Below are 24,864 nucleotides of genomic sequence, written 5' to 3'. Positions count from 1 at the left end.
ATGCAAGCTGCAGCAAGATGAATCCATAGAAGTGAAAAACCCCAACCTTTCACAATGAAGGAGAGATCAGACACAGGAACTGGCACCAGAGGAATCTCCATTTGTGGAAGACCTCCAGAGATCCCTTCAGTCTTAATTATTCTGTAATTTGTCCCTGGCTGCAAGATCTCAAATCTTTCTTAAGAGGATGCAGCCTCAGGTCTGCAGGTGTGATTTCTTTGAGTGCTTTTATGCTGTTCCATGGTTTTATTTTGGAGATGAAAAACTCTCTGGGCTTCAGAAGTTACTAACGAAGTTAGTTGGAAATTCTTCATGGAAAGAAGTGTAGGATATGGGAACAGAAATGCAGCGCCTGTAGAACTGATGGGTTTTTCCTGCTGGATAACTCCTCTCTCTCCTCCTCCTCTGTCTGACTTAGACCTAATCATCCCTGCCCCTGGCAGATCTCCTTAGATAAATGCAGTCAGAATTGTGCATGAACATCACAAATTATGATGTTCAAGCTCTACTCTGCCCTGGTGAGGCCTCATCTGGAGTGCTACATCCAGCTCTGGGCTCCCCAGCTCAAGAGAGACAGGGAACTGCTGGAGAGAGTCCAGCACAGGGCCACCAAGATGCTGAGGGGACCAGAGCATGTTTCCTATGAGGAAAGGCTGTGGGATGTGGAGCTGTTCAGCCTGGAGAAGACTGAGGGAGGGGACCTCATCAACACTTCAAATACCTAGAAAAAGTACCTAAAGGGTGGATGTCAGGAGGATGGGGGTGACAATTATTTCTACAGTGCCTAGTGATAGGATAAGTGGTAATGGGCACAAGCTGGAAAGCAAGAAGTTCCCCTTAAACACAAGGAAAAACTTCTTCACTGAAAGGGTGAGGGAGCCTTGGCCCAGGCTGCCCAGGCAGGATGTGGAGGCTCCTTCCCAGGAGGTTTCCAAACCTGCCTGGATGTGTCCCTATGCCCCCTGATTGAGGGGAACCTGCTTTAGCAGGGCTTGGACTGGATGAGTTCTGCCAGCCCCCACTGTGCTGGCTCTCTTTGAATGGCATTATTCCTTAAAAATAAAACATTCTTCCATTTTCTATTTTTGCTGCCCCCATTTTCCCTCTTGGCACCTTTCCCCCTTTGAAGCCCTGCCTGTGCTTTTCAAGCACTGGCTGAAGAACGAGGAGGTGGAGGAAGGGCGCACGGCCGTGCTGCGCTGCGAGCTGACGCGACCCAGCGCCCGCCTGGAGTGGAGGAAAGGGGACACAGTGCTGCAGCCCAGCGACAAGTACGAGATCCGGCAAGAGGGGACACGTGCTGAGCTCTTCATCTATGATGCTGAGGCTCAGGATGCTGGGGATTACACGTGTGACTCTGGGGACCAGCAGACCACTGCATCGTTGCAAGTCAAAGGTAGGAGAAGCCTGGCTTGCAGGTGGAGAGATTACAGCCGTGGCTGTTCCTCCACAGAGCTGATGTGGCTGTCTGTGAATTACAACTGCAGCAAAGGGTTTGATCCACAAGGTTCTTCAAAGAACCCAATTCTATTTCTGCAGTTGCAATTCTGATCTCACAGTGAGAGCTGGGGGCAAAACTGCAGCTGCTGCTAGCGCAGAGTATGTACAAGAGCAGTGAGAAAACTTGCCTGCTACCTGACAAGAAGAGACTAGAGTATTTCACCATACTTAAAACAAGCCCATTTTAAATAGGGCAGCCCGAGGAATCTGGCTCTTCACCTTTGCTAGTGGCTATGTTTTTGGATCTTATGTCTTTTGACTTGAGCAGCAAGATCATGCTTTTACATCCTGAGTTAAGCCACCCTAACCAGCTCCTGCTCAGAGGGTGTAGTTTCAGCAATTCAGTACCCAAAAGCTCCGTTGATATTGTTGTGCCTCCAGCTGCTGACACTGAGAATTGTGAGCGTGCCCATGTGAAGCCCTTCAGAGGTCCTGTGGCTTATGGTGATCCTTTATGGAGCAGCAGTGGACACTCTCACTGAATCATAGAATCGTTTTAGTTGGAAAAGATCTTTAAGATCATGGAGTCCAACCTCTCTCCTCACTCTGCCGAGCCCACCACTAAGCCCTGGCCCTCAGCATCTCAGGCTCCACAGCTTTGCAATAGCTCCAGGGCTGGGAACTCCCCCACCTCCCTGGGCAGCCTGGCACAGGGGCTGACAACTTTCTCAGGGAGTAAGTTCTTCCCCAGTTCCAATCTCAGTCTCCCTTGGGGCAACTTGAGGCCATTTCCCTTTGTCCTGTCATTCATAACTTTGGAGAAGAGACTGATCCCCATCTCACACCAACCTCCTCAGGGAACTGTAGAGAGTGCTCCTGTCTCCCCTCAGCCTCTTCTCCAGTCTAAACACCCCCAGATCCCTCAGCTGCTCCCCATCAGACTTGTGCTCCAGACCCTTCCCCAGCTTTCTTGCCTGTCTCTGGCCATGCTCCAGCCCCTCAATGTCTTGTAGTGAGAAGCCCAACGCTGAACACAGCACTCAAGGTACAGCCTCACCAGTTCTGAGTACAGGGGACTCAGCATCTGATCCCTGTGAATCTCTGGTTATGGCACGTCTCAGAATTCCTGCTCTGGGCTTGGTATTACCAGCAGGCAAATTGTGGCTTAGAAAGAGAGGAACTGCCAAGGCAGAGAAGTTGCAAGCAAGTTTCTCAGCCCTGAGAACTGTCAGTGATGCAATTGCTTTCCCACTGCAGTACTACCTGTGCTCTTTAATGAAGAGCTGAAAAACGTAGAGACGAAAGAAGGGGAAACAGCTGTCTTGCACTGTGAGATCTCCAAGCCAGATGCCCCTGTTGAGTGGAGAAAAGGAGGGGTGGTCATTCAGCCCAGTGATAAATATGAGATGAAACAGAAAGGCAGCATTGCTGAGCTGATCATCCATGGAGTAGAACCCGATGACTGTGGGGATTATACCTGTAGCACTGGATACGAGATCACCACAGGTTCTGTGTATGTGCAAGGTAAGGCAAAATGGGGTGGAAATGCTCTGATTTTGCTGCCTGGATTTCTTATTCCAAAATCTTTGACAGTAAAGGCCCAAACTTGTCTCAGGTGCAAACAGGTCCATTCATTGCTCTCCTGATTTCAGTGAAGATGTAAGCTCTTACATCCAGGCTGAGGTTGTGTCAATGTTTATAGGTTAAGGTAGCTCCAAGTACTGACCATACTGTGCTTGGAGCAGTGGTTGTAAAAAGTACCAGAATTCTTGTTATTGCTGATTACAGCTTCTATCATTGTTGATAATCTTATTACTCTTTCATAGCACTCTGAGTAAACACTAAAACCTGGAGCTATCTCTCTGCCTCCCGCATCAATGTCAATGTCAGTGCAGGTGGCTGCAATACACAGGAGAGCCAGTCATGACCTGGTCATGGAGTAGAGTTTCCTTCCAGTGCAGCAGTGTTTGCAGATACTCACACTGCACTTGCAAGTGGGTGGCTGATGGAAGATGGTTTTTAAAATGCCTTAAGGAAAACGTTAGCTCTTTTTTTCCCCTGGAACAGCGTTACAAGTTTAACTCCCCATGGACAACTTGCACTGTTGCTTGGGCTGGTTCTGCAGGAAGCAACCTGTGTGTGTTCATGCTTTTGTTTTCCTTTGGCACCTTCTCTTGCTCTGTTGTTGTACAGAAGAAGCAGCAGTCATAGTTTCTGGTTTAAAGGACACAGACGTCTTTGTGGGTGAGTCAGCCACGTTCACCTGCCAGCTCTCGCACCCGGGCGTGAAGAACGTGCAGTGGTGGCTCGATGGATCTCCCCTCCACAACAACTTTGTGACTGAAATCTCTGAGCAGGACGGGATCATCCACACTTTAACCCTAAATGACGTGGCGTGCCACGACTCAGGCACTGTCACCTTCAGAGCTGGGTCCCTTATATCTTCAGCTAAATTATTAGTCAAAGGTATTTGGTTGTTAGTAAGACACACATGGCCACCTCTGGACTTGCTCAGTGCACTACTGCTTCTGCCTTCCAGGCTACCCTTACTAAATCCCTTCACAGTTCTGTGTCCTGCAACCCCCCACCTCTGCCAATCACCCATACTCGCTTCACAAGCCTCACAGGTACAACCACACTTTGAGTGCTTCAGGTGAGAAGGGGTTGCAGGGTCAGGGCTGCTGCTTTCACCTGACATCTAAGTAGAGCTGGGCATAAACCACTGTGGTAGCACCTGATTTTATTCATCAACTGTTTTTATAATACCACAAAAGCATTATGTAGCTGGAAACTCACTAAATTACCACTGTGCTGCTTCATAGATAAGCTCCTGGCACTGAGCTCAATATGTTCCCAAGACAAGACTTTGGGCTGTTATATTGATGACTCCAGAACTCCTCCTGGAAACCAAAGGGTATATGACATTGGGTAACACAGTGACTAAACGAGCCTCTTCTGTTGACTGTCAGAATAGTGATGGTCATCACTGCACTAGCAAAGCTCTTCTGGTCTGCTGAATGAATATTTCTCTCATTTGGTAAGGGTAGCCACAAGCTGCAAATAACACTGAGCTCCAGACTTGATAAAGCAATCTCCTTCCCATCCAGTCCTTTTCTGTTGCCTTAAAAGGGATTCATTTATACAGAGATATAAAGAGATGTAATTCTTTATTAAAGTCTACCCCTTTGCTACAGCTATCATAACAGAAACAACCCACAATGTTTTCATGTCCCTTCTACATTCACTTCTTCCTAATATCAGAAAGAACAATACAGTGTGTAAGCTCATAAAATCCTACCTCCATTTGTATAAGTTTTGAGTTCCATGTTTTCAGAGGCACAACCTGGTGCTGAGCTCTCCAGGCAAAGGACTTCAGTGGGCCTGAGAAGTTCCATTTCACAGATTCACAGCATCATTCATATCAGAAGGGACCTCATGAGATCATCTAGTCCAACCTCACAGCTCATGCTAGTAAACATATGTGTGTGGATATGTTGTGCTTCTATTAAGACAAGATTTCTTTCATACACAATAGTGTATGACTGGTGACATTTGCTCTGAGGAGCACAGGTCTGCATCTTATGAAAGTAGATGGTGTTGTACTCCCCTCCTGCACAGATTCCTGGTGTAAACAAAAATGCTCCATGATCTGCCACTGATGCCTCCTCTCCATAAACACACGTGCAGAGGGAGCCTTAGAGAGCAGGATCAAGCCTTGCAACAGGTTTATAAAAGACATTTGCAACACTGTCTTTGCTTCCCATGATCTGCTGGTAGCATCTCACAGCCTTGACCTGATGCACCAGTTTGAAGAGGAGCATTCCAGGCAGAGGTCCAGTGTAGTTGATTCCAGCTGGCTTGTGATCAGAACAACTCTCTGAAAGATAAGGAGATATATCAGCTTTCTCTGACTGTCATCTTTTTATGTCCCATTGGGGCCCTATTGATTTTGGGAGAAGCTGGCTAGTTCTGATGGGAAGGCTGTTGCAGAGACACTTCCACTTTCTGACTTCATTGAGATTTTTCTTTTTAGCATATATATTGCAGTTGCATACAAGTGGTCCAATTTGACACCTGAGGAGGGACTCCTTGGCTGCTTTGGAAGCTCATAGTATTTTAAGGTTAAATATGTCTACTGTGCCCTACAGCTGCCCCCAAGAAGCAGAACTGGTGTTTAAAAAGTGGGACTGGATGCTTAAAAGCAGCCTCACGGGTCTCACTTTCTTCAGAGGAGCTGCATATCCTGCTGCTCTCAGCATCTTATGGGCTCTCCATCTGAGACTGCAATGGTTCATGCTGGATCTCTGTATCAGCTGCTGGAAAGGAAACCATATTAGTTCTCCCTAAACTGTCTGTGCTGCAGAGAAACACGTGGTTAATCCAAACAATAAGTACCTGTCTCCTGCAAAGTGCCCATTTTCTGCTACAGTTGTCCTGGATCTTTGCTCCTCGTGCTGCCAACGACTCCTGACATGTAGCCATCACCACCACAGCACAGGAATGAGCATTTGCATTTGAGTATTTGCATTTCTTTCCAAGGAAGGGTTGCAGCTGGCTCACACAGGGGAGCCTTCAGTAGAGTTTGTGGCGTTTTCCTATTGCTATGTGAGGTTGAATGTTGCAGGGAGCCACTCTCAGCAGCCCCTCCATTGCAGTCCTCTCTCACACTTGTGCTCCTGTCACATTCTGGGAAGGAGAAGCATTTCTCATCCAGTTCTTCCTATTCTAGAGGATTTCAGCAATGCTAGGAGAAAAACTAAGCCTGCAGGGAATCCCAGCAGTTGTTCTTGCACAGAAGTTCACATTCAGGACTGTTAAAGCACAAGCCTTCATTGCTGGTGGCCCATTTTTGCCAGTGTGATAGTTACGCTCTAATGTACCAGTTTGGCTTTAATCCTGCTTGATGCTGACAGAAGCACAGACTAAACTGCTAATCCCCAGAGTGCCCAGTCAGCTGCCTGCTTGCACTGCCACTCTGCTTGCTCCCCACAGCCTCTGTGCTTGTCAGCAATCTCTAAGTCGCGGTTTTCACGAGGCTCCACTAATGCATGTCCTTCCTGACGTGTTGGTTAACAGATCCAACCATTGAAGTGGTCAGTCCCATGCAGGATATAACTGTTGATGAAGATGGCCCAGCAGAGTTCATATGCCAATATTCTAGGCCAGTTCACGCCATCTGGAAGAAAAATGATCAGGAAATACATGCAGATGGGCAGCGAGTGATTATCGAGCAGGACTGGAATGTAAGCATGCTAAAAATTAATCCTACGGTACCAGAAGACACTGGCATCTATTCTTGTGAAGCTGAAGGCATTAAAGTGATGGCTGCACTTGATGTTCAAGGTGAGGTCTTCCAGCCAAAGAGGAAGACTATCGTGGGTTCCAAATAAAAGAGGTGGAAAAATCACGGAGCACCTCCCTATAAGGGACGTATCTGATACCTGCTCTTTGGTGTTCAGTACTGAAACCTATGCTAAGAGAAGTTGGGAGTTAATGGGAATTGAATATGAAACTGCAGCAATTTCACTGGAGCTGAGTTCTGATTAACACTCACTTATTCCCCCATTTACACGTCTCACCTCTTCTACAACGAACTGGAGCATCAGTTGGGATGAATGAGTGCTGATGAATTACTGTAAAACCACAGGTGTAACCTTGGTCCAAAGGAATCATAAGAGCACTCTTTACTGTTACAGAAAGCCTTTCACACACAGTGTGCCTTAAAAGCAGTAGCTAATGGATAAGGTGGAGTTTCATTTCCAGCTCAGCTTAAGGTAGCTTGATATTCTGCACATTTCCAGTCTCAATCACTCAGGAATTGCCTTCTCATCAGCACTGGTGAGGGCCCTGAGAAAGAATAACTCCCAATATTAACAATAGGTTTAGGATTGTTGGTGTTTGGGATTTTTTTTCCTCTCTATAGTGTTCTTGGGTTAGATGCGATCAGCAAGAGCAGTGATTCTGATTCCAATGCTGAATTGTTGTGTTTTGTTAGGCAACTCTGCCTTCCTGCCTAAGCAGAGTTGTGAGTAGAGAAGAGCAAGCTGTTATTTGTTGTCATATTTTCTGTGTTCAGAAACGCTTTCCATTTCAGGGATGTAAAAAGACATTAATCAGCATAACCTAAAAGCATCCCAGAAGATGTAGGATTTCCAGTTGTCTGCTTTCTTGCAGCTGGGGAAACCAGTGCTCTAAAAGTGAACAGATAAACAGCTTGGTTTCATTCTGTCAAAGCTAGATATTCTCCACAAGCATGGATACTATAAGAGATGCACATTTTTTAGTCACTCATGCTTTTTTCTTCTTTTTTTTGGTTATTGAATAAATTGTTGATCATTTTGGGGTTATTTTTGCTAAGAGCAATGGTGATAGAGACCTACACAGGGATGTCTCCAGGCATTGGTTGCTGTTATAGACCATGCTGTGTTTGTGTGAAGTGTATTTACTCAGCCCTGCGTTCCCACTGTGTGCATGTAGCTTGTCCATGCAGCTGATCTAACACAGGTTATATCCACAAGCACTAGCCCAGGTTTAATTTTGCATTGGGCTGATTGCTCATGTCCCACAGCCAGCTGATGCCTGGCTCTGCAGGCAGATACAGTGTGTAGGTTTCTGTGCATGTTTCTGACAGTGACAACTCACCATGCACTCAGGAGCAAACGAACCCAGTGTATTGATCACAAAGCTTCTTGATTTAATTCAGGAATTTACTATTCAAGACACCATTCCTGCAAATTTTGTGAGATTTTGTGTGTGTGTGTTTCCTAGAGGCAGCTTTACAATCGTGCTGTTAACTCAGATGACAGTCACTGTAGCTTTGCCAGCTGTAAGATTCTCTTGCATTTGCTTTGCATGAAAGCCAGTCAGGTTTTATCACAAGCTGACATTGGAGTCACATCTTCCCAGTTGTGATGAGAATTGTGCTGCCTGGGAGGTCTATGGGAAATGTTTCCTGCTGTAAAGCAGAATGAATTTAGTTACACTTTATCTTCATGAGCTCTCCCTTCTCATTGACTCTTGGGCCATGTTCATGTGCGACCTGATCTAGGTAGGATCTGCTTCTGCAGGGGGGTTGGAGTAGATGATCTCTAAAGGTCCCTTCCAACCCCTACCATTCTGTGATTCTATATTCACACCAACATGTTTTTCTTTGTTTGTAAAACCACAAGTGAGGTTTCTGGAGGAAGACTAGACGAAATGCTAGAGGTTTACCATGGTTTTTAAGATGTCTCACTGCTTCAACTTTTTAAAGCATAGCGTTGTGTTACAGGGTAGCTGAAATCAATAACCTACAAGCACAGTTTATCTTATCCACACCCTTTCCATCATCTTTCCAGCAGTGGGAATCATCCAGTGCTCCAAGACTTGTTGATGTCCAGATATGCACGGTCAAACAATTAACACTGTTCATTGTCCTTCTTTACTAGCCAAGAACAGCATTGTCCAGGGCTTGGAGAATGTGGAAGCCGTGGAAGGAGGGGAAGCCTTGTTTGAGTGTTACCTTTCCAAGCCCGAGTGCTACAACTACAACTGGCTGATTGATGATGAGCCTGCCAAAACCACAGAAAACACTGAGATGGTTTACTTTGAAAACGGGCTGAGGCATCTTCTGCTGCTGAAGAACCTGACTCCCCAAGACAGCTGCAGGGTGACATTTATGTGCAGTGATGCAGTGACCTCAGCCTTCCTGACAGTGAAAGGTAACTGAAGCACTCGTGCTCGGGGTGACTTTGATTTCCAGTTGGAAAGGGCAAATGGGCCAGGAAATGAGTAGCAGAGAGGAAAAGTTGCATTTGTTGCTTGCTTCTTACCTAAATCTTCTTCCCACACAACAAATGGATGGTATTTTGTAATTTCCTTATTTTTTCTTGCTCTGTAAGCCATGACATGGATATGAGGCAGCATCACGTGGCAATGAGTTAGCAACAAATGACTGTCTCACAATTGACATTGCTCTGGTTAATTGGGTTGTGTTTATAGAGACTTCAGAGCTCCAGAGATGAGAGTTATGTCAGCAGCAGTCTCACCTCTGTACCTGTGTATTTGATGCTATTACTGGAGACCCCTTTGAGGATCAGATCCTCTTACAGAGTACAAGAACAGTCATCCTCAGTTGTGCCATGGTATCTCCATTGTAGTTTTCTGCCACTTTGGAAAGAAAGACATTGCTAAGTTGGTTTTTGCTCCTGACAGTTGGGAAGGTTTCAGTCCTCAGCAATACTATTGATAGATACATAACCTCCCTTTTAATGATCTCCTTGGTACCCAAAGCTTGTCTGTCCAGAGCTTCAACATAAATATTCACAAAATCCCTTGCCATGATTTGTTTCTGTAAGTAAGAGGTTTGATTCTCTCTTTTTACCTCTAGGATGGCGCCTACAGATCTTGCAGCCCCTCACAGATGTGGAAGTCTCTCCAGGGCAGAAAGCTACATTTAGCTGTGTTCTAAGTGAAGCTGTGCCAATTAATGAAGTTGCCTGGTATAATAATGACATAGAGATCCAGGCAGGTGAAGACTGGGAAGTGGAAGCAGATGGAAACAAATACAAACTTATTCTGAAAAGTGCCAAACTACATCATTCTGGAGAGGTGACTTTTGCTTCCAGGGAAGCAATTGCATCAGCCAAGCTGTCTGTGATAGGTAAGTGTCTGTCATTCCAGCTCAGTGACACTTGCACTTTCAGACTTTGTTGTTGAGCTCCAACATTGAATTTTCTAACCTTTGCACTGATTCTTTTCCCTTTCCCTTGAATGTCCCAAGCTGGTGGGACAAGTTACTAGTGTGCAACTTGTTCTTTGGTCAGAAACAGTCTGCCCCATCAGAAGATAGTAGAGATCTTCACCAGCTTTCTTTAGCTGCAGCCTTTTGTAAGATATAGTGTGAAATCTAATGGAAACCAGTTTTCTCAGAGTTCGACATCACCCTCAGCAAACATGTGGACACAGGAGGGAGCTGAACCAGAGCACACATGGAAAAGTTGTCTGGGCATCAAAGAACCTTTTGAAGTCTGTTAATCCACTCAAATGGAGGACAATCAGTATTCCAAATTAATGAGTTTGATATCAACACCTTTGTGTGGATGAGATCCATGAAATACACACCTTATAGTTGAGAAATACAGGTTAATAGCTCCTAGAGGAGCTTACAAGTAGAAAAGATGATAGTTGCCCAGTTCCCTTGTGGGGCAGATTAGATCAATGACTCATCAGCATCTGTTTCAGCACTCAAGGTCTGTCTCCTTCCCACAGTGAGGTGGGTGGGTTGCCCAGCAATGGTGATGTCAGCACAACCCCAGTGATAGTTATAATTGCAATGCATTTTAGCTATCCACTGTAGCTGAGGTGTTCAAGAGCCACTGATTGACCGTCTTTTAAAGTATGAGTCTGTTTGTCTAATGATTTCTGTCACTTGAGAAGTCTCTGATGTAGTGCAGTCATTTCCACAAAAAGAACTGGATGTTGATGGATATAAAAGTGTTACCTTATTTCAGACACATTTTGGGAGTTACAAAATACTGTCCTCATAAACTCCTCCTGTTGATGGCTTTTCTGTATGAAATTTGACTGAAAGTAGAGAAAAGTAGCTTATATGGTATGTGGAAAGGAGTGTTTGTGGTGTCCAGAACTGGCTGATAACCTTATTTGCCTTTAATATATTGGACTGGTACATCATGGCAGGGCATTTGCTTGATAAATGCCTTGAACTTGAAGACTAAAAGGATTTTTTCTGTCTTCTAAGCCAAAGTGAAAATTTGATGAGGAACATTCTCCAGTGCACTGAGCATGGTCATCAGTAGCCAGTCTGGTAGGAAACCAGAGTATTCCCATGATGTATTTATTTGTTATTGCCTGATGCTGTGACATATATATAGCAGGTCCCACTGTTCCTGTGGAATTGCTCTAAATAAATGAAGTAAGTAAGTAAATTACTCTGCAGTCCAACAATAACTGGATTTCCATTAAAGCCAGACCTGTAATAAATACAATCAAGACCTAAATGTGCTTGAAGTTTTCAGCTAGGTTCTTTGATGATACAGATAGTGCAGGGTCATCCTTATTTGGAGCTGCATGGGACAAAGTAGCAGGAAAACATCACAAAAATAATGTGAGGTTAAGTATCTGAGAGGGCAGTAGGGACATGACTGTTTGCAGGGCAGATGAAGAACTGCATGGGACAGGGCAGATGAAGAACTCGGTGATGCTCGGATATATCTCACGGTCACGGGCACGTACCCATTTGGCTTTACAATGAGACAAATATTAATATCTGCTGTGCTTCCTTCTCATTGCTTGTAGAAGGCTCTTGGTTGTTTTAGTATAAAGCCTTATTACATCATGGGACCTCTGTTGTGCCTTCAGCCCACCCTGATCCACCCGAAGAGCCAGAAGTTTTAAGTAAGAACAGTCGCTCTGTAACATTGTCTTGGTACAAGCCGTTGAGCGACGGTGGTTGTGAGATCCTAGGCTACAACGTGGAGAGGAAGATCCCAGGCATTGGCTGGCAGTCATGCAGCAAGGGCATTACTCCAAACACAGAGCTTGTGGTGGATGATCTCACCCCAGGTGAACCCTACAGATTCCGTGTCTCGGCTGTAAACAAAGTTGGGGCCAGTGAGGCAGTGCACTTCCCTCAGACCGTGTGGCTAGGTGAGAAAGGACAGATGTCCCCATGGAGGACTGCAAGCTGCTGTGCTCCTGTGTTTCGCATGGCATGCCTGCTTCCACCCATTCCAGGCACCTCCATGCAAGAGTTCACTCTGCAACATCTTTCCAGTGCTTTGCTGCCAGCACAATAGAGGAGAAAGAGCTTGGAAAAATTGTTCTGGGCTGCTGTGAGCAAAATCTGCTGCATTGTTAGTATTGAACGTCTTTTCTCCCAACTGCATTGAGCTGTCTTGCAGCCTGCACTGCATCCATGTGTAGCCCAGTCACCAGGAGTTTCTTTTCTGGTGGAGTTCAGATGGAATGAGTCAAAAGGAGCATGTTGGAATGCATTTGAGAGACCCTGGTACTGATGCAGTGGGTGGGCAGTGTTGTCTTCTTCACCCATCTTTCCCTCTCCTATTATTTGCCATCTTTTTCAATAACCCCCCCAAAGAAGTGCTGGAGGACACAGCTCCTTTGCTCTCTGTTGGTGAAAGTTTGGAAGCTCCAGTGGGATGGAGAGCCACTGCCAGAGTCTTTCTTTTCTTGCAGCTCCTTCTGTGACAGCTGACTGCCCCACAAAACTCTGCAAGTGAGAATAATGACCAAAAAAACCCTCTTTTGCTTAAGGCTCAGCCACACAATGAGTGTTGATTTTGCAGTATAACATCTGCCAGTGCTGGACCCAGATCACTGCATCTGCTGGCTTTGTCCTCAACAAACCCAGGGCATTTTGGGCAGGGGTCCCCTCACCCCAGTGAAGTGTGCAGAGGGGCAGATGATGCTCAGAAGCGTGATGCCCGTGGGAATGCAGCTGTGTGCTCCACATCCCAATCAACCTCTCTGTGCTGAATGCATTTCTCTTGCCTTCATTTTGAGTCTTGCTGTCACACCAACAGGATGCTGTTAACAGGCCTCCTTCCAAAGAAAAGGGAAAAAAGACACAGAGAAATTTGAGGTTATTCCTTATGCTTTTTGAGAGTTTTTGCTCTTTTACTCTGCTCTAATTGTGTTTTGTTTTACTTTCAAGACTGGGATGAATGCCACTCTCAAGAATCTCTTTTTTTATTGTTTTGACTATTTCTTTCTTGCCTCCCTTCAGAACTTCCTCACTTTTAAGTGTTAAGGTCCTTCAGAACCTGTAGGACTGCTTGAATACTGGTGATGGGTAAATGAAGATCAGCAAATAAACACAAGAGTGTGAAAAATGCAACCCCTTTTGCATGTGTATATTGAAATGGAGCTGGTTTAACCACTGGGAGAGTTTTTAAAGTCATTTTGATTCTGGAAGTGAAAACTTTGGATGCTGCCATTCATTTTCTTTTCTTTCCTTTGGTTTTCTACAACAGCTAATGAGTCTATGAATGAAGGATGGGATGCTTGGATATTTCATAGTCATCTTGAGTGCCTTAGACACAAATTGTTACATATCCTTTGTGTTAATCCACTTTTCTTTGTGATTACAGAGCCTCCAGTTACAGTCACCCATCCTTTGGTGGGAGGATCAGTCTCAGAAGGTGAGGTGGCTCGCTTGGAGTGCAAATTATCAAGTGAAACCGAAGAGAGAGTGACGTGGTTCAAAGGAAAAGAGCAAATACACGCTGGGGGGAGATACGAGATCCTCTCTGATGGAAAAAAGCAGATACTCATCATTCATGCATTTAAACCTGAAGATCAGGACACATACACCTGCATGGTTTCTCCAGAAGTCAAATCTGTTGCCAGTTTGTGCCTTGAAGGTACAGAGAGTGCTTTCCTGTGATGTTAAATCAGTTCTGCTTATGGACAGCTTGGACTGGATTTAATGGTGTTTTAACAAGCTGTGCCTAACATCCCCCAAGAATTGTTATCTTCCTATTTGTTATTGCCCAGTATGTTTCTGAATCCCTGACAGCTCTGAGCTGCTCAGGTGAGATTTTCCTGAGTCCAGTATTTATGGTGGGATATAGTTGCATCTACATCAGTTCCTGGTACCTTTTGAGGTGTCCTAAGGTATCCTTGCTGGCCTTAACTACCACTTCAGAAGGAAAGTGCTCTTTTGTATGTTCTACATGGTATCTATCAGCCTCCTGTCCAAAAACATCTCAAATGGCTTTGGGTCATAGTGTTTAGGAAGCTAAATTGTGCCCTATAGGTGGAATTCAGTGGCCCACACACAGGTATGTAGCATCATTGAGGCTCTTCAGGCTATCACCCCTGGCCTCCATCTCCTTCTCCATAGGGACCCAGAGCATTCATAGGTCACTCATACAGCCACATGTGGATGTCCTAGACAGCCTGGAGCATCTCAAAAAGCACTGGGCACCATGCAGAGGCAAGTCAATGTGTCTCAGAGACCAACTCACAACGTTCAGACCCAGACACATGTAAACAGGCAGATGCCTCCACGTGAGGTGGGAGTCTCAGCTCACACAGTCACCAAAGATCTATTCAAAACAGCAAAGCCTCATCCAACTGTAAACCAGGATGAGCCTGAACAGCTCTCCAGGCTCTACAGACAGTCTTAACTAGATATTCATCAACTGCAACGTTTTAAAAGGGCAGAAAGGTTTTTATTGGGTTTATATGTGAAAAAAACCCACAACAAAATGTAGTTTGGCTGTGTTTTAAGTGCAAGCACAGAATCACAGGGCAGTTGAGGCTGGAAAGACAGCATAGCCCTGCCCAGAGCAGGCTGACCTAGAACAAGTGCCCAAGACCATGAATTTAACTGTATTAACTTCTCAACTGCATGAAGTTTTCAACAGAAGGCTTAGTTAAATGCCCATGCTTTAGAATAACATTGCCATGTGCTTTCTCAAAGCTCACTCACAGACTTTGTCTTTCAATGACTTATCAGTTTAATTCTCCTCAGTTCCAACAGCATCAATGCTCAAAGAGATTGCCAGGGAAGCACCCGCTGCGAGGCAAGCAGAAGAGCTGCTGGATGGCCGTGTGCAGCCCAGCTTGCCCCCTGAGGCTGCTCAGGAGGGAGATCTTCACCTCCTGTGGGAAGCCCTGGCCAAGAAACGCCGGATGAGCCGGGAGCCCACCTTGGATTCCATCAGTGAGGTGCCTGAAGAGGATGAGAAGCTTCAGAAGTTGAGGAAGGAGGAAGCAGAGATGTCTCACTATTACTCAGAGGAGTACTCCACGTGTGATGAGCTGGCTAGGACAGGAGAAGCAGATTTCTCCTTCACAAGCTCAGATGATGAGTCTAGAGCTGGGACTCCCTCACTTGTAAACTACCTCAAGAAAGCTGGGAAGAAAAGTGTCAGTGTTACTAGCAAGGTTCAGTCCATCTCCACAGACAAATTATGGAAGCAGTGGGAGAAATCCCACGTGGAGACTGTTGTGGCTGCCCCAGCTGCTAAACCAGCCGAACCAGAGTTACCAGATTTAGATGATCCTTCCATGAACAAGGCTGCCGTGAAGATCCAAGCTGCGTTCAAAGGCTACAAAGTCAGGAAAGAGATCAAGCAGCAAGAGTGCCCAGTGTTTTCTGAGACTTTCAGAGATTTCTCTGGCGAGCCTGGAAGCACTCTGCACCTTGAGTGTGTGGCCCACAGCAAAAGTGACATGAAAGTCCGTTGGCTGAAAGATGGGAAAGAGCTTTCAGACGGTCGCTACTATCACATAGACAATTACAGTGATGGGACCTGCTCGTTGATTATCACCGGCCTGGACAGGAAAGATGCAGGTAAATACACCTGTGAGGCATCCAATAAATTTGGCAAGGTTTCACACAGTGCTAAGGTGGTTATTGGCACTCAGGAACCTCAAGTTCTTCATAAGGAGAAGCGGGTTAAGCAGAGCACCGACAGTGAGACAGAGAGCTCGTCCGGCAGCGAGCTGGATGATGCTTTCCGTAAAGCAGGAAGGAGACTCCACAGACTCTTCAGGGCCAAGATCTCAACAGAGATATCTGATGTGGAGGAAGAGCTCTTCGTCAGCGCAGACGAAGGGGACGTAGAGGTGGTCGACCATCAGACCTATCGTGAGGATGACCAGTACATCTACATCAAGTTTGAAATCATGTCCGAGGCCAAAACCGCCGCGAGTCGCTTTGGAGAGATGTTTGGTGCTCTGGGGATCCCTGTGGAGATTGACATCTTGGAACAAGGCCCTAAAAAGATTGAATTGCGTATTGGGAAAGCAACACCCCCCACCCATGGGAAGTTTGTCCCACCAGCCAGACCCCCACCGCCTTTGCTGACTTCTGACACAGGTGGGTGCAGCGAAGCTGTTTGGAAAAGGCAGCTGGAGCAGGTCACAATGTGATCTTTGATCTTTTCATTCATGAACAGGTTCCAAAAAGCCTTCCTTTTCCATTGGCTGCAAATGTTTCTCTGGAAACTTTGCACTTTGGGGAAAACCAAGGAATCTTTTTCGTTGAGACAGAGAGGAGGGAGGTGGGGCGTGAAGGGAGGGGCTTGCAAAGTATTGACTCGTCTACAAAGCTGCTTTTCACAGTAGAAATGGCTTGCTGCTACAATAACAAGGCCATAAATGCTGCTGTTAAATAAATGAAACAGTTTTCAGAGCAGCCCTGGGACAAACGACACATTTTGGTAAGGAGAGGTGCAGAGGCAATATGCTTTGCAGCTGAGGTGTTGACATGCTTATAGTACAATGCAATATCTCCACAGTGTTTGTCAGGGAGTTTCTTCTTGACTGTTGTTGTAGAAAAGAGATCACACTTCAATTTAAAACCCCTAGAAATCAGAAGTCTGCAGCCACTGGGGAGCAGTGCTCTTGGAGACATGCTCACTCCCTACAACTACCTGGAGGTCGATCTCTTCTCTCCAGTAACAAATGATAGAACATGGGGAAATGGGTTTAGGGTGTACCAGGGAAGGTTTAGATTGGGCATAAGGAAAAGCTTTTTCACTGAGAGGGTTGTTAAGCATTGGAACAGGCTGCCCAGGGAGGTGATGGAGTCACCATCCCTGGAGATGTTCAAAACACACACAGCTGTGGTGCTGAGAGAAATGGTTTAGCTTAGTGAAGGGCTTTGCAGTGTGAGGTTAGTGGCTGGAATTGATGATCTTAATGGTCTTTTCCAACTGTAATGATTCTATAAAGTACAACCTTTAATGCAACCAAGTTTTTCCTTTCTTCTTTCCTAACTACCCTGACCTTAGCTCCCATGTTCCTGACTGAGCTCCAAAACCAGGAGGTACAGGATGGATACCCAGTCAGCTTCGACTGCATTGTCGTTGGCAAACCTCTCCCCACGGTTCGCTGGTTCAAGGATGGGAAAGCAATTGAAGAAAATGATCACTACATGATCAATGAGGACCAGGAAGGGTGTCACCAGCTGATCATCACAGCCGTGGTCCCCACTGACATGGGGGTTTACCGTTGCCTTGCTGAAAACAACATGGGAGTTGCTTCAACCAAGGCAGAGCTTCGAGTGGACTGTAAGTCCTAAAGTCACTGTAGAAAAGCCAAGGGAAGGGGTCCTGCTGAGAGCTGGATACGCTTTTGTTTTCAAGGAAAACACCATTTACATTAAAAATGTACATGTTGCCCAACACATGTTTCACTTGCAAACCTTTTGGGTTCATCTGGGTTTACCAGCTCCAAGGCAAGGCTCAGAGCAAAGCTTAGCAGATAAACAAAGGTATTTGCCTCTAATAAGCCAGGGTTGTGTGGGATCCTGCTGCAGCAGCAATGTGAAATCAACCTGCCAGCCACTCAGATTAGTAGAGAAACTGTAATTGTAGGAGGAAAAATAGTTTCAAAGCTCAGATTGTAGAAGACACTTTGTTTTCCATCTCACAGTGACCAGCACCGACTATGAGACAGCGGCAGATGCAACAGAGACATCTTCTTACTACAGTGCCAAAGGATACATTTCAAGGTAAAATACCAAACTCTAGTTCCTTCTAACTTCTGACTTGGTAAGGTGAATCCATTTGTTTATGTCAAGCCTAGCTTTGCTGATTTAACATCATAAAGGAACAGCCAGAGCAGCTGAGATGCAGCAACTGCAACGGCTGGACGTTTGTCATGTGCAAACTTGCTCTGGCTGCCTTCAGGCTGGTCTGGATATTTCCTCATAGCATCACTCCATTACTTTTAATGTCATTTGGTGCTGAATTTGTTGCCAATGATGACAAAACCCACAGATTGAATAAACTTAGAATAGGTGATTCTGATTCCTAACTCTTTTCTGGCTTGCTGACTTTCTTCCTTCTAATCCTAATTGCTTCTTAGCCGAGAACAGGAGGAGTCTACCACTGAGGAGGAGCAACTGCCCCAGATTTTTGATGAGCTTCATGATATTCATGTGGCACCTGGAGCATCACTGGCTAAATTTCATCTGAAGGTGAAAGGTGAGGGGAGCCTGCAGCACTGCCCGTTGTTCTGGGTTTGCTGTCAGCTTGAATTGCTGGATAAGTTTTTCTGATGTGCTCTTCTGCAGCTGTGACCATGTCCATGCATCTCACACCGTGTCTGCACAAATCACCTAGAAGGATGTGTTCATGTCAATGAATAATGACTTTTTGGGCAGACTTGGGCAGATTCAGTGTCTCATTCTGTGTCCATGTCTCCAGGCATAATGACAGATACAGGCTTCTGAGAACAGTGCTGTGATTCTCTGAGCATATTAATTATGGAGGAGCAATAAGGAATTAAGACAGTGAGAGTGTCCCTTTTATTTGTTTTTAATAAATGAAACATTCCTGTACTTGCCTTACTCTGAGGGGGCTCCTGCTACAGCCTAAAACCTGCAAAAATACCCTCCTGGTTTTGGCTGTCTCTTATAGGGAGAGGGGGGGATTCTCCTGTTTTGTCCAGTTGAGAACTGTTTTGGCTTCCTTTTTTTCCTTTGTATGCATTACAAATCGGACTTAAGTGTTACCTTTTCAACCTGAAAGGCATTTGCACATGCAGCCAACAACAGACCATGACAAACTGAAGAGCCTTTTCCGCCTGTACTCGGCACTGGTGGGGCTGCAGCTCCAGTGCTGTGTTCACTTTTGGCTCCTCACTGCCCGAGGGACACTGAGGGGCTGGAGCATGGACAGAGCTGGGGAAGGGGCTGGAGCACAAGGGTGCTGGGGAGGGGCTGAGGGAATGGGGGTGTTGAGCCTGGACAAGATGAGCCTGAGGGGAGACAGGAGCACTCTTTACAACTACCCAAAAGGAGATTGTAGGGAGGTGGGGATCCATCTCTTCTCCCAAGTAACAAGTGATAGGACAAGAGGAAAGGGGCTGGAGTTGCCCCAGGGGAGGTTGAGATTGGAGCTGAGGCAGAACTGTTTCCCTGAGAGGGGTGTCAGCCCCTGTGCCAGGCTGCCCAGGGAGCCGGGGCAGTGCCCAGCCATGGAGGGATCTCAAAGCCGTGGGGCTGAGGTGCTGAGGGCTGTGCGTTAGTGCTGGGCTGGGCAGGGTGAAGGGAGGGGTTGGACTTAATGAGTTTAAAGGTCTTTTCAAATCAAAATGATTCCATGAGTCTATGAACTTTAACAAATAAATAAAATGTCATGAAATTGCAGCCATTCCTAATTGGGCAAATCATACAATCATAACATTGATGTGACTGGAAAAGACCACAGAGGCCTCACACTGCCAGGCCCACCACTAACCCATGGCCCTCAGCACCTCAGCTATGTGTCTGTTGAATATCTCTAGGGATGGTGACTCCATCACCTCCCTGGGCAGTCTGGTCCAATGCTTAATAACCCCCTTAGTAAAATGTTCTTCCTAATGTCCAGCCTAAACCTCCCCTGGTGCAACTTCAACCCATTTCCTCTTGTTCTGCTATTTGTTACTGGAGAGAAGAGATAGACCCCAGCGTCCTTCAAACAATAGCCCTGGGCAGAGCTGAGGATTCCTTGCCTCCTGCTCAGGATGTGCCTACATGGAGATGCTCCCAAATCAGTGCTGCCAGTGCATTCCATGTCTGTGCCTGCTCCTCACAGGGTACCCACAGCCCCGGCTCTACTGGTTCAAGAACGGGCAGCCGCTGAAGGCCTCCGACCGCATCCTGAAGACTGACAAGCAGGAGTTCCACTCCCTGGAAATCCGTGATGTCACTGAGGCAGATGCTGGCCAGTACTCCATATTTGTCATCAACTCCGCTGGTTCTGCCTATTCATCGGCCAGGCTGGTAGTCAAATGTAGGTAGTGGGCTATTTTAGCCCCTGCTTTTCTCTATTCCAGCGGCTCTTTCTGATTTATGGTGATGTTTTTGGTGAGAAAGCCTGCCAAGGTAAGTGAGGTGGGGAGCACTGTAGATAAAAGATGATGTGCTTTGTTCTTGGTCCACCAATGAATCATTGTCACTTCTCTAGAGTCTGACTGTCATCTCATGAACATACATTTTATCCCTGCCCACTCTCATTAATCACTCATTTCGTTAAAGTGAGGGCTTGTTATAAATCATACAGACATTTCTTTGTATTATCTCCTGCAAGGAGCAATCCCTTGGAATCCCTTTTTGTTTGTTTGTTTGTTTTCAACTCAGGAACAGAAAGGTATTTGTGTTTGTCATTTTGTGGTTTTCCCTTCTATTACAGATCCTTATGAGAAGGAGGAGCCATCAGAAGCAGGTGAGAGAAGCCCCAGAAGGTGGTAACAGAACCCTCAGGGATTTTTCAGTAGTCCAGATTCACACAGAAGGTGTCACCTTGTTCCATTAATAATGTCATTTTCAGATTCCCATGAACAGCTGATACCACCAAGATTCCTAGAAAGGTTTACTAATAAAAAGGTGAAAAAAGGTGCAAGCATCACATTATCTGTAAAGGTTGAAGGTAAGTGGATACTTTGCCTCTTTGCACAACTCTTAATTTGCATAACTTCATGACATATTCTACACTCTCTCTGGCCCAAGTCATTGTAACCTCATCTCATTCCTTTACCTGAAGTCTGGGACTCTACTCCCAACTTTGTAAGAGGATTTATGTGCATTACAGAAAAGCATCTTAATTTTCTTCACCTCCATTTTACTGTATGTAAAAGCAGGGATAATGACACTTACCAGTCTAATGAAGATGTGTTGATTAACATTTTGGTTTAACAAGACAGTATAACATCATTGTGAGCTTGCTGCAGAAAGGTTTCTGTTCCTTTACTATGTATTGTGCCTGTTATTGCTGGAAAAGCATCAGGAAACAGATCAAAAGAACATTTATGGACAAAATAGCCCATAAACAGCACCACTAGGAAAACTAAAGCTGGTTGTGTTGGTTTTCCTTTAGGACATCCACCACCAACTATCACTTGGCTGAAAGAACAGCCTCAGGAAGACATCCTGTGGATCAAACCAGACACTCCTGGGTACAAACTTGCCAGTTCCAATATGCATCACAGTCTAATCTTGTTGGATGTTAAAAAGAAGTGCAGTGGAGCTTATACTTGCATTGCTACCAACAAGGCTGGCCAGTCCATCTGCACCGCCATGCTGGAAGTCACAGATGGTAAATCTTTGTTACAGTACAAAAACATTCTCTATTTTAACCTTTAGACAGTGCCTCAGAGAAAAATGAGCATGACTGGTGAGGAAATTAATCACACCACGACTGGAAAACATATGTTTTCCCAAGATTAGCCATGACTTTGCAGATGATTACACTCTTTGCTTCTGTAACGTTTTAGATCTCTGACCCTATCTTGAACTAAAAGCAGCATCTTTCCTTTATCAACAGAAGGCAAGTCTGAGAAACAACCAATTTAAGCACAAAGGAAAAAGAAAGGAAGAAAGGCAATGTGAATAACTAGAAAAGGTCACCATTTGAGAAGTTATTTCGAATGCTGAACGTTGCCAAGATGTTTTGCATTGTAGACTTGCCTTAAGGCAGCTGGAGTTATTTGATTCCCCCTTTGCAGACCTTTCCAGGATCTCTCCTGGCATGATTCCTTCAGTAGAAGGGGAACAAGCAAATACAGGTTGGGAGTAGAGACAGCACTGTGAAAGACTCCATTTTTCTGTTATTCCTCCTTGCATCCCTTATTTTTATTGTACCAAGAGCTGTGGGATGATAGCTTGAGTGGTGTAGAGAAATAGGGCAATCATACATCCATGTGAACAGGGAGAGGAGCAAACTATTTGCATCATATAAGTGAGAATATGTATCCCAGGTTAGGAGCTGCTACCAGGGCAGATTCACTGTTCTGGTGTATCCAGCAATCCACTTCTAGAAAACATACCTACATTAAACACATGAAAAGGACATTGTCTGCCCTCTGGCCTCTAATGCTAAACCCTAATTTTGCAGTGAAGGAGGCTGAAGTTCTGACCCAGGAGCGTGTGATGGTGTCAGAAGCCATCATGACCACACTGGGGTAAGTGTTTGGGTACCTGTGCTGAAGTGGGGCAGTGCAGGTACCACTCTGCACATGTTCCCATGAGCCACTTCCAGGCAGTGTTCACTCTGGGTGATGCTTTCTGTTGTTCACTCTGGGTGATGTTTTCTATGCATGTTTCAGCACCAGAGTTAAAATTGTTTGAGGTCCTAGGATGGAAAGTGCTAGGAATACTTTAGTATCATTTTGAGCCACTTATGCTTGGTTATCTAGGGAGGTAGGAATGAAGACATAAATAGTATTGAGGTAGGTCATATAAAACCCTTCCTACTTTTTCCTCTCCTAAGGAGAATGCCAAAAAAATTCACAGGGTTGGGCTCTGTTCCTTGCCAACACTGAAAAACATTGATGCTTCACAGGTAAAGTAAGGGAACAGGGTCTTCTCACAAAGTTTGTGTTTACAATGACCATATAAATGCTGATAAATACCTAAAGAGCTGGTGTGGAGAGGATGGGACAGTCTCTACTCAGCTATTCCACTCCCAAGGATGTGCCCTGGCTCTCTCAGGCATATTTAGTGATACATGGTTTGCCATATATCAAGTGGAGTGAGCTTCCTCCTGCTTCCTACCTACTGACAGAGAATTAGGGCAGATCAGCTTGTGCAATGAGAATGTACATCCCATCTGCAAAAAGCACAGGAATGGCAGAGATGTTGGCTGCAGGACATTGGTGTGTTGACAGAGCTGTGGTCTTGGGAAACACCACAAACACTCTTCATCAAATGCAAGCAAATGCTGGTAGTTCTTCATGTATATGAAGGCATTTTCACTCAGTGTTGACAATATAGTGTGCTGGCATGGATGAACTCGGTGCTGGTAAAAGCTGTCAGTGTAGTGAGGTTCTCTTTGGGCCTCAGAACCACTGCAGTACCAGTAGTCAGCTTGCTTCCCCAACACATGGGCATCCTAAGGTGATACAAGCAGGTCTGTCAGGAAAGCAGCACCTCCACATCCTCCAGTCCTTGGTTTCCTAACAAAGCCATTTAAAATTGTTGAGCACTGGTTTGCTGAAAACTGGCTGAGCCTACAAATCTCACTTGCCATAATGTCTTCAACTGTGTCAGTTTTATTTCAGTGTCAGCTGAGAATAAATCCACAGTAGCCCCTGAGAGATGGAGGCTACTGCCCTCTGCCACCTGCTCCCTCAGCAGCTGCTTCTTCCAAGCAGAACCAAAGTCAGGACCAAGGGCAGTTCTCAGATAGGATTTGATTCAAAGGCTGAGGCACCAGGGTGTGTCTGTGCCCATGTGAGCCAGGGGCCCTACTTCTCATTTGTTATATTGGCCCTGGTGAGTGTTGGCTATGAGCACCTGCTCTCCAAACCAGAGTCCTCATCTAGGTATTCCCAGCCTTCATGGACAAGGTGTAAGGAGGAGGGAGTGATTCTCATTTAACTCTCTTTACTACACATTTTGACTTTTAATTCTGCTTTATTTCTTATTTTTCAGAGCTATTCATCCCTCTGAAACAAAAGAAGGTAAGAGAAGTTATTTCCTCTCTGCTACTCCTGCCCTTCACATCTACAGCTCTCTGGTTTATTATTACCACCCAATTTTTACTCTTCTCTTAAAATGGTCCAAAATGTTGGATCATTTCTGGACTGGGCTGTGAATTATTTGGAATAACTGTGAGTAAGTACATTTTAAACATGTAAAGACAGGGGAAGTGAAGAAATATTACACCTTCCTTCCACAGAAGCTTTTGTTACTGAGAGAAGATGAGTTCCCAATGACATTGCCCACTCTAACAGAAAACACTCTCTGTTTTTCAGGAGACCTTGAAGGTGTGCCCAAAAGCCCTATTTCACTAGCTGATGTTGGCTCAGAAGAGTTCTTCCAGAAGCTCACCTCACGTATCTCAGAAATGGTGTCTGCAAAAATAAGTCAGGGTAAGGAAGCTGGCAAACACCATTTCATTGGTGTAAAAGGACATTCAGTCTCCTTCTTTTTTAAGGTGTCATTTAGCCTTTCAGTAGCAGTGGGGTTTATAAAGCAGATTCTCACACAGCCATCCTACATAAGCATATGACAATTTGTAAATGCTTAGGACTAAGGATGTTTCATAAGAGTGAGTAAAAACTGAACTTTGGGACCAGAAAAGAAGCTATTGTATTACACTGAGATAGGTCTTGTCCATTTTATGCATGCAGAGCTTATTTAAATAAGCAGGATTAACTGTAAGCTTCAGAGCAGAGGGCAAGTTGTAAAACTGGAAGCCTATTTTGAACATTTTAGGTATTTCAAGCTCCTCAGATATCCATCACTCCTGAGTCTGAAGGCTCCTGTTTTGAAGGCTCCCCATGTCTGCAAGCTTTAGCTCACAGTGAGATTTTAATATCAAGTCTGAAAACCCTGCCCACAGCTGGGCAGTAATTCCAGTGACTTGCTGGATAAATGAAAGGTCCTGGTTTGTGTATCTTATACTGATTGTGTAGCAGTCAAATTCTATCTTGTATCACAACTAGAGGCATTACCTCTCC

The 24,864-nt window shown here is 45.3% G+C and overlaps 1 protein-coding gene across 1 annotated transcript in view; it reads left to right on the top strand.

Annotated features, from left to right (window-relative positions):
- The window catches only part of OBSCN (obscurin, cytoskeletal calmodulin and titin-interacting RhoGEF), a 170,474-nt gene that overhangs the window by 93,166 nt on the left and 52,444 nt on the right, over positions 1–24,864 (top strand). Inside the window, 19 exon segments of the mRNA XM_061997422.1 lie at positions 1,130–1,396; positions 2,698–2,964; positions 3,634–3,906; positions 6,517–6,783; positions 8,868–9,140; positions 9,809–10,081; positions 11,800–12,087; positions 13,551–13,823; positions 14,939–16,291; positions 17,208–17,486; positions 17,851–17,929; positions 18,286–18,404; positions 19,998–20,195; positions 20,595–20,627; positions 20,733–20,831; positions 21,279–21,497; positions 22,296–22,362; positions 23,834–23,862; positions 24,157–24,273. Of these exon segments, the coding sequence (XP_061853406.1) occupies positions 1,130–1,396; positions 2,698–2,964; positions 3,634–3,906; positions 6,517–6,783; positions 8,868–9,140; positions 9,809–10,081; positions 11,800–12,087; positions 13,551–13,823; positions 14,939–16,291; positions 17,208–17,486; positions 17,851–17,929; positions 18,286–18,404; positions 19,998–20,195; positions 20,595–20,627; positions 20,733–20,831; positions 21,279–21,497; positions 22,296–22,362; positions 23,834–23,862; positions 24,157–24,273 (4,773 nt within the window).

The sequence above is a fragment of the Colius striatus genome, chromosome 5 (genome assembly GCF_028858725.1).
Source record: "Colius striatus isolate bColStr4 chromosome 5, bColStr4.1.hap1, whole genome shotgun sequence".
In the NCBI taxonomy this organism is placed as follows: domain Eukaryota; kingdom Metazoa; phylum Chordata; class Aves; order Coliiformes; family Coliidae; genus Colius; species Colius striatus.
This window is presented reverse-complemented; position numbering and strand designations above follow the sequence as displayed.